This window comes from Buceros rhinoceros, unplaced genomic scaffold (assembly GCF_000710305.1).
Source record: "Buceros rhinoceros silvestris isolate BGI_N320 unplaced genomic scaffold, ASM71030v1 scaffold19886, whole genome shotgun sequence".
NCBI classification, from domain to species: Eukaryota; Metazoa; Chordata; class Aves; order Bucerotiformes; family Bucerotidae; genus Buceros; species Buceros rhinoceros.
Genome location: NW_010418354.1, coordinates 12,983 through 27,016, shown reverse-complemented (window position 1 = coordinate 27,016; position 14,034 = coordinate 12,983). Strand labels below are relative to the sequence as shown.

The 14,034-nt window shown below is 56.0% G+C and overlaps 1 protein-coding gene across 1 annotated transcript; it reads left to right on the top strand.

Moving 5' to 3' along the window:
• Positions 1-2,020: 2,020 nt before the first annotated feature.
• Positions 2,021-13,761, top strand: LOC104495539 (dual specificity testis-specific protein kinase 2-like). Its single transcript, XM_010138515.1, has 8 exons — positions 2,021-2,206; positions 6,682-6,803; positions 6,935-6,983; positions 7,679-7,828; positions 9,685-9,858; positions 10,449-10,532; positions 12,202-12,288; positions 13,660-13,761. The coding sequence occupies exons 1-8, from the start codon at positions 2,021-2,023 to the stop codon at positions 13,759-13,761; spliced, it is 954 nt and encodes a 317-aa protein (XP_010136817.1).
• Positions 13,762-14,034: the final 273 nt, after the last annotated feature.

Sequence of the window (14,034 nt, the reverse complement as noted above, 5' to 3'; positions counted from 1 at the left end):
CCTTGACCATTAAAAGCCCATTGTTATTCCTTGCCCCCAGCCTGTGCTGGTGCCTTGCCCTCCTGTCCCCATGCCCCACGCCCTGCCAGAGCTGGGCCCTTCTGCACGCCAGAGAGAGATCCTTCAGAGCCTGGAGGAATCATCCTGTGGGAAGATAACGCCTTCAGTGACAGGGCCAGAGCGGGGTGGCTTTGGCAGCGCTGGGTGTGATTGATGGGTGTCCCATCCCCTTATTCTGCACGAGCCTCTTCCCTTGTGCCAGTGTGTGGCGGCCAGGCTGGAAGGGAGAGGACTAGTGCTGGCTGTCAGGAGCAGTGACCTCCAGGCAGGTCCCTGTAGCCGCGGCCCATCATGGGATGGCCCTTGGTTGCCTGTCCTAGGGGCAGAGCGGTTACCCTGTAACTCTCCCACGTGCCCTGCCTGATCTGTGTCCTCTCTGCTGATGGTGGCCATGGCTCGCCCTGGCCACGAGTGGTTGTGGGGCTTTGTGCTGCAGGTGCTGGCTGTGCAGGCGGGTGGGAGCCCCTGTGCCGTGTTGATTTTTGCTGGGACTGGATTCCTGCAGTCTGTGTGGGGCTGTCTGTGGTGGCAGCTCTGGTGTCTGTCTGCTTCCAGAAGCTTGTGCTGTGGTTCCTCTGTGTTGCGGCTCCCTAAGTCTCAGCCTGGAGCTTGCCTGCTGTCCACGTCGAGGATCCCTGCCCTGCTCGGTCCTGCCTGCCCTTGGCTCTTCCTGAATTCCTGCCCTGCTTAGCCCTGCCTCCACCTCTGCCTGTCCCCGTTCGGCAGCTCTCTGGGTCTCGGCTGGACTGTGGAGGTGGCCAGTGCAGATAGTTTATGGGCATCTCAGTGCAGATTCTGCCTTGCCCTGTAGAAGCAAAGTAGCCATGAAATAATCCACGGGCTGGAGGGATGCTGGAACAGCCTCTTATTTGCTGCAAGACGTAGGAGGGAGTCTTAGGGAGGGCAGAGCTTACCTTTGCTGGGAGTGTTGAAGAGATCCCCTTGGTTGACTGCAGTCTCACCCAGTTTCGGTTTGGCAGCTCTCCAGGCCCCGGGAACGTGAGCACACGCTGCGAGTGAAGGTGCTCAGACATTCTTAGAGTGCCAGCGGCTGTTTGCAGTTATCCAGAAGCAGGTGCCTTATCTGCCTCACTCGGGGTGTCAGAAGCTCCTTTTCCACCAAATTCTCCTCCCCTGCATTTTTGGAAATAACTAGAGGCAAGTGATGTGGGAGGAGGGGAAGGTGGCTGGTGGCTTTGAAGGAGTGTGGGCTTGGAGCTGGGAAAGGCAGACAGGGGAAGGGAGGGAGGGTCCTGCAGTGGGGAGTGTGAGAATCGGCACAGTGGAAAGGGAAAACAATTTAGCAGAGGCACATGGGCTTGGAGTGAAATTCTGGGTGTGCAGACAGGAGGGGGGTTGCTGGGGCAGTTCCCTGTTCTGTGATTCTTTGGGGCTTACAGTGAACTGCGGGCACCTGCCAAGTGAGGAGCTTGTTGAGATTGAGTGTTTCCTTCCAGCACATTCCAGCCGTGACGCTCTGTCTGCAATCTCAGCTAAGCCCTGTCCAGAGCTCGGGGTGATGGATGTGGCATTAGTATGTGGCATGTGACCTGTGCTAAAAGCCCGATTTAGACACCACAGCTTTCAACCCAGCGTGAGCTGGCTGAGCAGGACTGAGTCCACTGGGCTGCACGATCGTGTATCGGAGGTGACGCATCCCCTCTGCTGCCAGCCTTTGAAAGGTAGAGGAGAATATCTGCTGGTTTGACATCTTTAAGTCCTAGTCCAAGGAAGTCTGAATACATCCTGTGCAAGGCAGGACCAAGCCCAGGATGAACTCTCCAGGAGTCAGCACTTACGGGTGCTTCCCAGGCAGGGTGCATCATCTTGGTGCCTCGTCTCCTCTCCTCTGTTCCCGAGGCCTCGTCCAGCCCTGGTCTCTAGTGCAGGCACGTGTTTGATGTCTGAACGCTGCTGCTGGCTCATGTGAATGCGCTGTGTTTCAGCTGCAGCCCCCACGATGTGTGAGGCAGGGCTGATCGCCCCAGAGCTCTCCGGCCCCACGCAGTACTATGGCGAGTCGTCCGACACCTACTACCACGTGGACCGCTGGCAGAGACTACGCACGGCTGTCAGGAGGCTGGAGTTCTGGGAAAACTTCAATGCCGAGCTGATAGGCAGCGGCTTCTTCTCCGAGGTCTATAAGGTAAACTGAGAGCAGCCAAGCAGCTGCTGAGGCCGTGTGGATGGTGCCTCACCTGAGGAACCTATCCCTGAGCTTATTTCCTTGTGTTCATCCCTCCCAGCTCATTCTGGTGGGTCGGGTGGGCTGAGGGAGGAAGGGCCACCCCATCTATGCGTGCAGCACATCACCTTTGATTCACATCTCCCCTTCTGCAGTGAAGGAGGAGATGGGAGGACTCGATCAGTGAATGTTTGTAGATACTGTCATCCAGCCAAACCACAGGCCTGCCGGGAGCTCAGCTGGGTGTTGGGCGAGATTAGGGGGTATTTGTACTCTGTACAGGTTTTGTTGTCAAAACTGCAGCAAAATACATAGAAAAAAAGGATGTAAAATAAAGCTGCGTGTGTCTCCCAGTACAGCTGCCACCCACACCCCATGGACGTGCCAGCGCTGTCACCCCTCTCCGGCTGCTGCCCCGCGTTACAGTGATGCTGGGGAAGAGCAGGGGCCCTGGGGCAGGGTCAGGCTGGGATAGGCTGCTGGCCCGTCCACTTCTGCCTCCGCTACCTTCGGGCGAGAAGACCCCGGGCTCCCTGCGAGCCCGTGCACCATCAGGTGTGTCACCAGAGTGCTTTTCACCCTGTGGCTGCTGTGAGTCGCTCCCCGCACTGAGCTCCCCTGGGGTGGGAGTTTGTTCAGCCTGCTCTGAGCAGGCACAGGGTCTGGGTGCTGCCAGCTCTGCTCCCCCTCCAGTGCTGTTCCTCAGCCCGGGGGTGCCACTGCTTCTTTGGGGGGATCAGGTGGGACCTGGGGCTCGTTCCCTGCAGCCCTCGGTTGTCGCTGCTGTGTGAACAGCAAAGCAAGAGGACATGCTTCATGTTGGGAAGTGGAGTCAGCCTTCACCTTCGAGAGCAGATGCTGCGTTGCTTTGTAGTGTGGCCAGGTTTGCCCACCTTGTATCTCCTCCCAGCAACCCTCCAAAATGTGGTTGCTGGCACTTGGCTGTGACACAGACCCAGCGGAAACAAACTGGGCCTGACTCTGCCCCTGCCTTCAGCTCTTTAGCTTGTCCAGCCCCGTGATGAACATCATGATGGCACTTTTCTCCTGGGCCACTCCTCCTGCCAGAGGAGCCCTCTGACATATTCCAGGTGAGATCCCTGGCTGGTGTAAGCACGTGAGGGTGGTAGAAACTGATGAGCCGGGCTGGCAGGATCTGGCCATGGAATGGCAGAGGATGCACAGGTTGGACACATGAACACCCGTGACTTTCTCAAGGCTCTGTCTCCTCTGCTGCACCGGGGCTTGGTGCCATGGTAAAGCCTCTGCGTGTGCTTCAGGTGCAGGGACAGTGCACTAAAGCTCTTCCAGGGGAATCTCCATAGCCAAAGGTCTACAGCAGCTCTTTGCAGACTACACGACAAACACCTCTGCCCACCGCAGCCTCCCTCTAGTAATGGCTTTCCCCACCTACGCGACGTGCTGTTGCCATCGCTTTCTATTCCCTTTATCCAGCAGATTCTCATAGTAACAGCTGCTGTTTCCTCCACGCGTGACATTTTCTCCTGCCCTGGCAGTGAATGAAGTTCCAGCCGTGGGCAGGCTGGAGGCATGGATCCTGAATGGAAATGAAAGAACTCCTTTGAAGCAGAAGCAGAAAAAGAAATGTGGAAAAAACACAGTTTGAATGAAGTGCTGTGGGTCAAACAGCCAGAAGACAGCGGAGGAGGGTCGGGACAAGGACAGTCCTTTGTAGGGACTTGACATTTGTCTGGGGACTCAAGCGTGATCGTAACCGAGTGCTCTGATGGCTCAGCCAGCCCCCTGTGGGCTGGTAGCCCTGAAGAGCAGCACTCCTGCTGCGGAGCATCGCTGGCCACCATCCTTTGAGCTCTCCTCCAGCAGATGCTGACTTCAAAGCGCTCCTGCAGCGGTGCCACGGGCTCCCCAGAGTGCTGGCACTGCTGGCGCTGGCTGCCTGTTGGTTTTGCCATCCTTTGTCCTGTGGTTGAGCCCATTCTCAGGAGCGTTCTCTGTGGGTTTGCCGAGGAAGGAGGATTCGCGTGGTTCTGCTGGGTGACTCAGACTCAGGAGGTCTGGCACAGCTCTGGGGGCTGTGTATTGCCTGGCCTGGACACCAGGTACTGTCCTTCTTGCTCTGCCTTAGTTTTCTTGAAGCGATTCAAGAGGGAGTTTCTCTCGGAGAAAGCACAAATCTTCTCTCATTGGCAGCTCTCTCATACACAGGGGTCTGAGGTGCTCAAAAGGCAGCGTGACTTTTTTTGTGCTGGGGCTGGTTTAAGGCATTGCCCAAAGGGAGCCTCTGAGCCACCTCTTTCCTTGTTGGCCCTCGAAAAGCTTCATTCACGTTAGGAAGTGCAGTCCCGCCCTGTCTCTCTGCAGCTTTCCAGTCCCAGATTTTCACCTTTATTTCTCCACTCAGGGCTGACCCCAAGGCTTTACCCTTTGTCATTCGTTACTGTGAAACGAGAATACCTTGGAGGCCCCTCTGCACGTTCCTGGCCCTCACACTGCTCCTGGACAAAACTGGGGACTGTGTGATTTGGAGCGGACCAAGGGCTACTCCAGGTTGGCCAGAGCAAAGTCTCTGGGTCCATGGCCTAGGCAGAGGCTGTCTCAGCCCGTTCCTCTGCCCATCTCTCCCGCTACTTTTTTGGGGTGGGGGTCTACCCTTGCTTTTCTGTCGTTTCTTCTCCCGACTGGGCTGGACATTGCATTGCCCTGTGGAGAGGAATCCCTCCAGCACTGGCCAACTCCACCAGCACAAGCAGTGAGCTCTGCTGGTGTCCAGCTGGAATGTGCAATCTCACCTGGGAGCTCAGTGTCTCACCAGAGTGTGGGCAGAACTAATAGAGCTCACCAAAACTCAGTATTCGCGCTCCTAAAGTTCTTCAGATCTTCCAGATTTCAGCTGCTCCCTGCACCCTGTCCTGGGCGTGTGGGCACTCACGATCTTCAGGCAGAGGTGATCGACAGCATCTCTTATTCCTACCCCTGTGCAGTGACAGTTAATAACCGGTTACATCTGATTAGTGACCCACAGGCTGTGGTGACGAAGTCCCATCAGGTGAGGGTCAGAGCCCTAGCCTTCTTACGATCTGCTTGAGTGAGGAGGCAGAGTTATCCCAGCAATAACATCGATGATCAGTTTGCGTTCCTTCAGAAAGGAAGCGGCAGTTCACGGTGCTCCCAGGATAGTTTGGTTTTGACCCTGGTTGTAATGAGCCTTTCTCTCCTTCCAGCCCAGACGGGTCTTACATCAGCTCTTTGTTCTCCTCACCTGGTCCAGTAACCTTACCCATAGAGAGACCCTCACAGAGAGCAATGGGTGACGCTTTGTGATGCAGGGTGCTGCTCTCGAGCCAGCTGACGCTGTGTCTAAGCTATTTTCCCTGTAAAACAAACAAGCGAAGCCCCATGACCCTCAAAATGAGACAAAATGAAACATGTGGCTGGATGCTCTGCCAGCCCTGGGACAGCTTTCAGGACATCAGCCTGGGCCACACCTGGTCCCTGAATCTCAGATGTTAATCAAGGATGGAAATGTTGAAGCCCCATGGTGCTCTCTGGTCTGGAAACTGCTGTCTGGGTCATCAACCCTGACAGCATGAGCTGCAGTGCAGGGCCCAGATGGTCCCGTCAGGGCTGAGAGCCAGGGCCCCCTGCACATCCTGCAGCCAGCGCAAAACCCCCGCACTCAGCACTGCCCACCCCGATGCCTCCACAGGGGACAGCAAGTGTCCTCCCAAAAACACCTGCTCAGTCTGTTCGGTGTTGTGAGGTTGGGGAGAGGCATCTCGGTTCCTGTTCTTTAGCTTCCGGTGTATCTGCCCGGGGCAAGCCCTGGGAACGAGCTGGTGGTGACCCGCAGCAGAGGTTCAGGTCAGTGTGTGGCTGGGAAGCAGATGCAGAAACCTCTGTCCAGGGATGTCGGGGAGAAACGAGTGGGCTCTGCACTTGTTGTGTCTGTCCGGCGGAGCCTGGCTGGAAGGGCTGGCTGTGGGCAGGGGTGCAGAAGGAACTGGGGATGAGGAGCGTGGCCAGCAGCCTTGTGCAGTGGTCAGACACAGGCAGGAAGGAGGGATGGAGATGTGGGGCAGGCTGTGGATGGGAAGGGACATTAAACACAACGCACTGGAGGGGAGAAGGCCAGCTTGACGGTAACCCAATGTGCATGGAGAAACTGCTCCAGCCCAAGGGATACACAAATTTTGGCAGAGCAATAGTATTGTGATGTGTTGGGACAGGATGGATGGTGCTGTCCCCAGCCACTTCGGTGGGGACACCGAAGGTGTCTCACCGAGCTGGAGCTTATGTGGAAGGGATGGCACCTTGCTCTTGTGAAAATGCCTGTGCCAAGCTCTGGGTAGCAGGGAGAAGAGATTCAGGCCTTTGGGTGGGAGGGATGCTGTTGCCCAGAGGGGCTGGCAGAGCTCTGGGAGCTAAGAGATGTCCTGCTCCAACCTTGGCTCCAGGTGACCCAGCCTGCTAGTTGTAAAGCGATGGTGGTGAAGATCTACAAGAACGATGTGGACCAAGAGGTGATTGTGCGTGAGATCAGCCTGCTGCAGAAGCTGTCCCACCCCAACATCGTCAGGTGGGCACGTCCTCCGACCATGACCAGGGGACACTGGCAGAAGCTGGAGCTGGCTTGGTGTCTCTGTTCTGCAGTGAGGGATTGAGCTGATGGCATCTTTTCTTTCTGTTTTGGTGTGTTCTTGTACTCAGGTACCTTGGGATATGCGTGAAGGATGACAAGCTGTACCCCATTCTGGAGGTAAAGGTTTCTTGCTTGAAGAGTGCTGTGGGCAGGCAAGGACCCTGTGGTCCTTTGGTAGGGAGGGTGGCAGATGTCCTGCCTCTCTGACTCCTGTGCCCGGGAATGGCTCTGGACTAGCAAAATTGCCTTGAAGGGGCTTCTGGTCCTTTCTGCCCCAGAGCTGGAGTGGAGCACAGTGACTGCAGAGCCATGACATTCAGGCAAGAGAGCCAAAAAGTGTCTCAAGTTGGTTTGGTGCCAGAATGGGCCAGCATGGGCTGGCTGGTGGGGAGAAGAGGACCCCGGGGTGGAGAGTGGGAGTAGAAAGTAAAGCAGATGGCGAGTGGCAGGACTTGCAGGGTGGCTCTGGAATGGTGCTGTGGTCTAATGGAAATGGGCTGGTACTGGAGAGGTCTCACCTTGTTCCTACACTGTCAGGGGGAGAAGGTGTTCACTGAGCTGCTGCCGGGCCTTTTGCCTCCAGTTTGCTGCCCGAGTGAGGACCATGGGGCTTATACTGCTGTCCCTGCAGTGGGGCCCATAGACCGGCAGTGACTTGCTGTGCCAGGAGGGTCTCCCTCCTGTGGTGGCATTCCAATCTCCATGCCAAAGAAGGGGCTCCAGGGTTGGTGAAGGAGGATTCCGCACCCGGAAAGCTCCAGGGCAGCCTGTACCCGGCTGTAGAGCCACCTACTTTTTGTCTCTGCTCACAGTACGTGAACGGCGGTTGCCTAGAGGAGCTCCTGGCCAGCACAGATGTTGCTTTGACTTGGAAGGAAAAAGTGGACTTAGCTTCTGACATCACCAGAGGAATGATCTACTTGCACTCCAAGAACATCTACCACCGCGATCTCAACTCCAAGGTATGCAGCAGGAAAGGGGACGTCACCCCCGGACTGCTGAGGGTGGCTGTGTTGGGGGACCACACAGGGACCCCTTAGGGCTGTACCCAGTGGCTGACCCACCCACTAGTGCTCCATGCTGACCCCTCTGCAAGCAGGGACTCTGTCTTGATAAAACCCGTCGTTACATTGCGCTCGTCGCTTGCTGAGCAGGACACCCAGAGACAGGTCACGATCTACTGCTCCTAGTGCTGTCGCTGCCCGAAAAGGAGCCAGGTGGAAACGTGGGCAGGTCGCACGTGGTTTTATTTGCCTACAGCTGCAGGAGCAGCTCTGCCATATTTAGAGATTTACTTTCGGACTCACAGCAGGGAGGTAGCTGGTGCTCACAGGAGCTGGTTGCAGGCTCTGGGAGCAAGTGCCATGTGAGCTGGTCCTTGTCTGTGTGCGGAGCACCTGCAGAGCTCAGGAGATGCGTGTCTCCTCCCTCAAATGCAGGGAAGTCGTTCTTCCTTGAGCCAGAGTGTCCAGGTCACCAATTTTAGGATGGTCGCCTCCATGATGACCAGAGTGCCAGATGTGAAGACTGGCAGCTGGAGACACAGCTTTGGGTGTAAGGCAAAGGCACATCACGCTTTCCGCAGGGTGGGCTCATGCTGCCTGATGGGGGCAGGAACGGCACTGGGGCTTTGCTGTCCTCAGGTTTGTCCCTGGGGACAGGCTTTGATGAGACTCTTCCTCTGCCGGTGGTACTCTGCCTTGTTGATCTCCCTTGGGCAAAACTATCCAAACCTCAGGTCGATCTGCAGTGTGTCCATGATACCACAGGGAACGTGAGCTGAGGGGTTGGCCACCAGCCTGGGCCATACCTGTGTCAGCCAACACCAGAGGCTGGCTTCGTGATTCATGGCAGTGGAGCCTGCAAGTCCTTGCAGCTGGTGCTGGGCAGGTGGAGGTGTGTCTCTCATGAGCCATCTTTGTTGGTGCTTTGTGGGCTATTGAAGAGAAACTTGAAATATTGAGGAAGGTTGGCAGTGGGGAAGCCAGTCAGGTGTTACAGTCTTGAGAGACCAGCACAGGAATGAAGCTCCCCTTTGTAACGTGAGGGTGTTAGCTGGCTCAGCTCCTGACCAGCACAACCACCGCGTAAGGACGAGGCTCACTCTGACCACAGGTTTCCTGGCCAGTGCGCTCTGAAGTCAGGCGAGATGTAATTTCCTATTTGGTGGTGATTGACGAGCTCAGGCGCTTTCCAGACCTGCTTGTGGAAAGTGCTGAAGGTCCCTGCCTGTCCTTTCTGTCTCACTGTGGTGGTTCAACCCTGAAAGAGCTTCATCCTTCCCCAGGGAAAGGTAGGAAGCCTGGCTGAAAACACAGGAGAGGAGTGTGTCTGTGCCCACTCGGGATGTGGTTGTTAGTGAGAGCATCTGGAGGAGATGCCTGTGGTTTCTGCTGGTCCCTGAGAGCAGGAAACCTCAGGGAACTGAACAGGCTGAAACCGCTGGGGTTTCCTGTAGGAATATTTTATAGGAATTGCCCCCAAAAGCTGTGTTAGGGATATGTAGCCGTGGGCAGCGAGAAGGGCTATGGCTGTGAGCCTCCTGCCTTTGGCTGAACAGTGAATACAGTCAACACGCACGTTTTGAGGTCGTGGATCATCATGTTCAAAGGACAGCATCTTCCAAGGACTTTTCCTGGCTTCAAGTGTGCTCAGTCCACCCCTGATCTGCCTGGGGCACTGCCAGGATGCAGGTCTCTGGCGAGGGGCGAGCCTGTAACGGCAAGGTGGGGCTGAGGGCCGGCGAGGTGCCGCTCAGGGAAATGTCCAGGCCCTCCCTCACCGGGCTCTCATGCTGCGCCCCATGGGCTCCTTTCAGAACTGCCTCATTCGAGTGACACCGCGGGGCCGTGAGGCGCTGGTGACTGACTTCGGGCTGGCCAGGGAGGTGGTGGAGCTGCCTGTGAAGGACGTGGAGAGGAAGCTCTCTCTAGTGGGCTCTGCTTTCTGGATGGCTCCTGAGATGCTGCGGGGAGAACCCTATGACCGCAAGGTACGGCACTGCTTCCCAGCAACTTGTTCATCCTCAGAGCTCCTGAGTGAGCCTGGGAGATGTCTCCTCTGCTTGCTGATGACACCTTCCCACAGCTGAAAAGCCCTTCCCTGCCCCCCTGGGAAACATTGCCCTGCTGCCTAGAGCTTTGCTCAGTAACACTCTGCTCAGTAGCAGCTTGTAAGTTCCTGATGTAGCCTTGTTAGGCTGAGCGTTTAGGGAGGTGGATTGCTGCTGTGGGCAGGGTGAAGGCTCTCTGAGGAAGATGCTTGGTGAGTTACAGCCTGATGAGCTGTTGCAGGATCCGGTGCGGGGGAGGAGGGGTGTGCCAGAGCTGTGGTAGAAGCACCAGAATGAGTGCACAGGGCCCGGCTTCCCGACGATGAGGCTGGGCTCCAAGTGGGGCTGTTTCTGGGTGGGTTCAGAAGCCCAGAAGAAGTGTAGGGGTTTGCTGCCTCCATCTCCAGTGGGCTTTTTTGATGGGCTTTTGCATAACTGACGGGAGGACCTTGTTGCTTGTACGCCCCTTCCTCACGCTTCACTTCTGTGCATGCCCTGTCCCACCTCCCGCTGTCCCACCTCTCCTGCAGGTGGACGTGTTTTCCTTTGGCATTGTCCTCTGTGAAATCCTGGGCAGGATCCCAGCGGACCCTGAAGTGCTTCCCAGGACCCAGGTAATGATTCCCACAGCCAGTTTGGATGGAGTTTTCTCCACGTACCAGATTGTGGTTTCTCTCTGGACCCGTCAGACCTGTGTTCACACTCAGGTTTCCCTTTAGAGGTTTTTCCATGGGAAAACTTGATCTCAACATTTTCAGTGCACGAGAGTTCAATGCATCGATAATTTCAAAACTTCTGTTAGATCAAGGAAGGTCTTTCTAAGAGACCTCAGTTCCAAATACTTAATTTTGCTTTGACATTTCAGCTTCTCTGCTGAAGTGGCAGCTTAAACACAACTTTCATCACAAATGTTTGTTTTCAAATATCACACAATCACAGAATAATTTTGGTTGGAAGAGACCCTTAATATCGAGTCCCCCCTGTTCCCCAGCCCTGCCAGGTCCCCACTGACCCTGTCCCTCAGCACCACCTCCACACGGCTGGGAAACCCCTCCAGGGATGGGGACTCCACCACTGCCCTGGGCAGCCTGGGACAGCCCTGCACAACCCCAACGGGCAAGAAATGGTTCCTCAGGGACAACCTCAACCTCCCCTGGAACAACTTGTGGCCGGTTCATCTCATCTTGTCACTTGTTCCTGGGGAGAAGAGACCAACCCCCACCTCGCTCCAGCCTCCTGTCAGGGAGTTGTGGGGAGCCAGAAGGTCTCTCCTGAGCCTCCTTTTCTCCAGGCTCAACCCCCCATGTCCACCAGCTGCTCCTCAGTGCACTTGTGCTCCAGACTCTGCAGCAGCTCCGTTGCCCTTCTCCAGACACGCTCCAGCCCCTCAATGTCCTTCTGGCAGTGAGGGGACAAAACTGAACCCAGGATTAGAGGTGCTGCCTGATCGGTGGCCCCAGTTCAGGGGGACAATCCCTGCCCTGGTTCTGCTGGCTACACGAGGGCTGGTACAAGCCAGGATGCCGCTGGCCTTCTCAGCCACCTGGGCGCATTGCTGGCTCCTCTCCAGCCAGATTAAGTTGCAGTGAGTAGTCAGTTCCTGGGGAAACAGTGTGCTTCCCTAAAAACCTGGACTCTTTTGTTTCAACATTTGCAGTATTTTCCTTTCACAAGTGGGAAGGAAAAGTTTGTCCTCAGCAGGGATGAAAAGTCCCGTGGGAAACCAGCACCTTGCTGCTTTCCAAGGTGCAGTGGAGAGAACCTGCAGTGACCAGAGGTTATCCCGTGCTCCTGTGAGACTGCGCAGGAGCTAACGCTCTACCCGTGTTCACAAGGTGCAGGAGATTTACCCGTCAGAGACTCTGGGGGGACAAGGCTGCAGTTACGGACACAGCTGGCTGGACCCCCGTCGACTCTCAGGTGCTGTTCCAGACCAGATTACCTGCTGTTCCCGTCCCAGTGCTCAGCACCTGGTGCTGCTCCCTCTACTGGTTTACAAGCCACTTTTGTGGCTCTGGTTGCCTTAATCTGAGCTGTCCCAGGAGGACACACACTGCCCGCAGGCACAGCCAGGCCAGGCAGCAGGCAGCCCTGCCGGAGCTGATGTTGTCCTGTACCTGTGCACAGCCATCGCTAAAACAGCTGTGATGGAGACCTTAAACAGCTGTGATGGAGACCTCCAAAGCTTTAAACCTTGAGTTTTGTGCTTTAACACCTGAGGAGGATGAAGATCTCTTTAAGGACCTCACAGCTAAAGTGTTTTCTCTGTGCTCTTCCTTACAGGATTATGGCTTGGACGTTGCTGCCTTCCAGGGAATGATCAGCGAGTGCCCCAAGCAGGTGCTGGACCTCGCTGCTGGCTGCTGTCGGGTGAGATTCTTGCTATGTTTTTTCTTTGGTTTTATTGGATTTGTATCACCCTTGTGTGACAGAGGCTGAAGTTGTTGTGATCCCTGGAGAGCTCGAAGCTGCTGCTGTCAGTGCCAGTGCATGGGGCTCTGCCACTGGAGCTGTGAGGTGACGAGATCCTCCTGAGCCAGCAGTACTGGCACCCACCGTGCAGTTTTGCGCCTAGGAGAAGTGGTTAGTTTGTGCCCAAAACCTCCCAAAGTCCTGCACATCGACCCCAGAGTGGGAAGCGGGTTGATGATGATGTGCACAGCCTGGCTGTGGGCAGAGCCCCTGGCTCTTCTTCTTTGAGAGCACCGCCTGGCTGTTGCCAGCCCTGGTGTTACGGTACCAGCACAGCGTTGGCCTCCACCCTCGCTGGCTTTAGCGTGAAAGGTCGTGATGGAAGCTGTGGGCCTCCCCGTGCTGCCCAAAGCCTCAGGAGGCAACGCATAGAGAAGGGGAGGGTTCGAGTTAATCTTTGCAAGGAACAGAAAAGCAAAAGGGAGCACCCAGTGCCCTTTTCTTTTCCTGTTCAGGTGGAGGGTGGAGAAGCTGGTGATCATAAAGCACCGAACTGCTAGGAGCTTGGGGCAGCAAAGGGAAGTAAGTCCTTGCATGGGTCCCGAAGACACGTGACTGACTTGCTCCGATTCAGAGGCGTGGCTTAGAGTTACTGTGTTTGGATCACGCATCTCTGACGGGCGCCTTCCTAATGCAAGCTGATACAACAGGTTCTGCCAGGGGCAGCCCTTGGGTGACTGGCAGGCTTGGAACGTTTCTGGTGCAGCTCCCCAGGCTGCGTCCACAAGCTCAGGCACCGAGGGCAGCCCCGGGGTGGCACAGGGCAGGATGGGGATGCCCTGGGCCATGCTCCTCATTTTGGGTACATCTTGGTGGCACTGGAAGGCTGGGGGGAGCTGCATCAGGGAGACAAGGCAGATCCCAACTGGTGGAGTAAAGCTCTGGGAATGACACCTCTCCCTCCTGATACCCACCTGCAGCCTCTCCCTGCACAAAGTCTGCCCCTGCACTGTCGGGGTGGGCTGTGCGGTGAGCAGCTCCCACACCGTGTCTGGGTCAGGGCACGTTGGGTTGGTTCTCACCATCTTGCTGCCTTTGCCTGAGCTGTACTGCACCATGGGACCTGTCCTGGGGCTGCTCATTCGCAGCAGCCGGGGCCTGGATCACCAAATGGTGATGGCAGAAGGCTCCACCAGCTGGCATGTGACCCAGACCAGTGCTGCTGATGGAAGAATGTCATGGCCCGGCCTTGGGGGAGCCAGCAGAGCTGTTGCAGAGCTCCCACCCCCTGTCCGGGGTGTCCTCTTCAGGTTTCCCTTCTCGTTCCAGGTGGAACCATTCAAGAGACCATCTTTTTCTGAAATCCTGGATGAGTTAGAGGATGTCACGGAGAGCCTGGAGCCCAGGAGGGACAATCAGCTTTTGGGCTGAGCTGCTGGACTCATGTGAGGCTTGTCAGAGAATCACCCAAACTGTAAATGAACTGTCTGGGGGGTCAGGAGTGAAGAAGGAAGGTGGGGAAGGAAAGAGCTACATGTTACGGTGGTCTTCATTCAGTCATAGTCTTGGTCTCTAATTTCTTGGATGGAAAACACGGTTAAAAATGGAGAAGGGACTTACCAAGGGTATATTTTTCCTAGCTAAGATTTTTAACAGATGTAATTAGGACACTGGGCAGCCTTTGTCTGTCTGCTTGGTAAAAGC

Coding starts and splice junctions, on each gene's coding strand:
- LOC104495539 (XM_010138515.1), top strand. CDS start 2,021: ATGTGTGAGGCAGGGCTGATCGCCCCAGAGCTCTCCGGCCCCACGCAG. Junction 6,804..6,934: donor TCCCACCCCAACATCGTCAG/GTGGGCACGTCC, acceptor TCTTGTACTCAG/GTACCTTGGGATATGCGTGA. Junction 10,533..12,201: donor AAGTGCTTCCCAGGACCCAG/GTAATGATTCCC, acceptor TCTTCCTTACAG/GATTATGGCTTGGACGTTGC.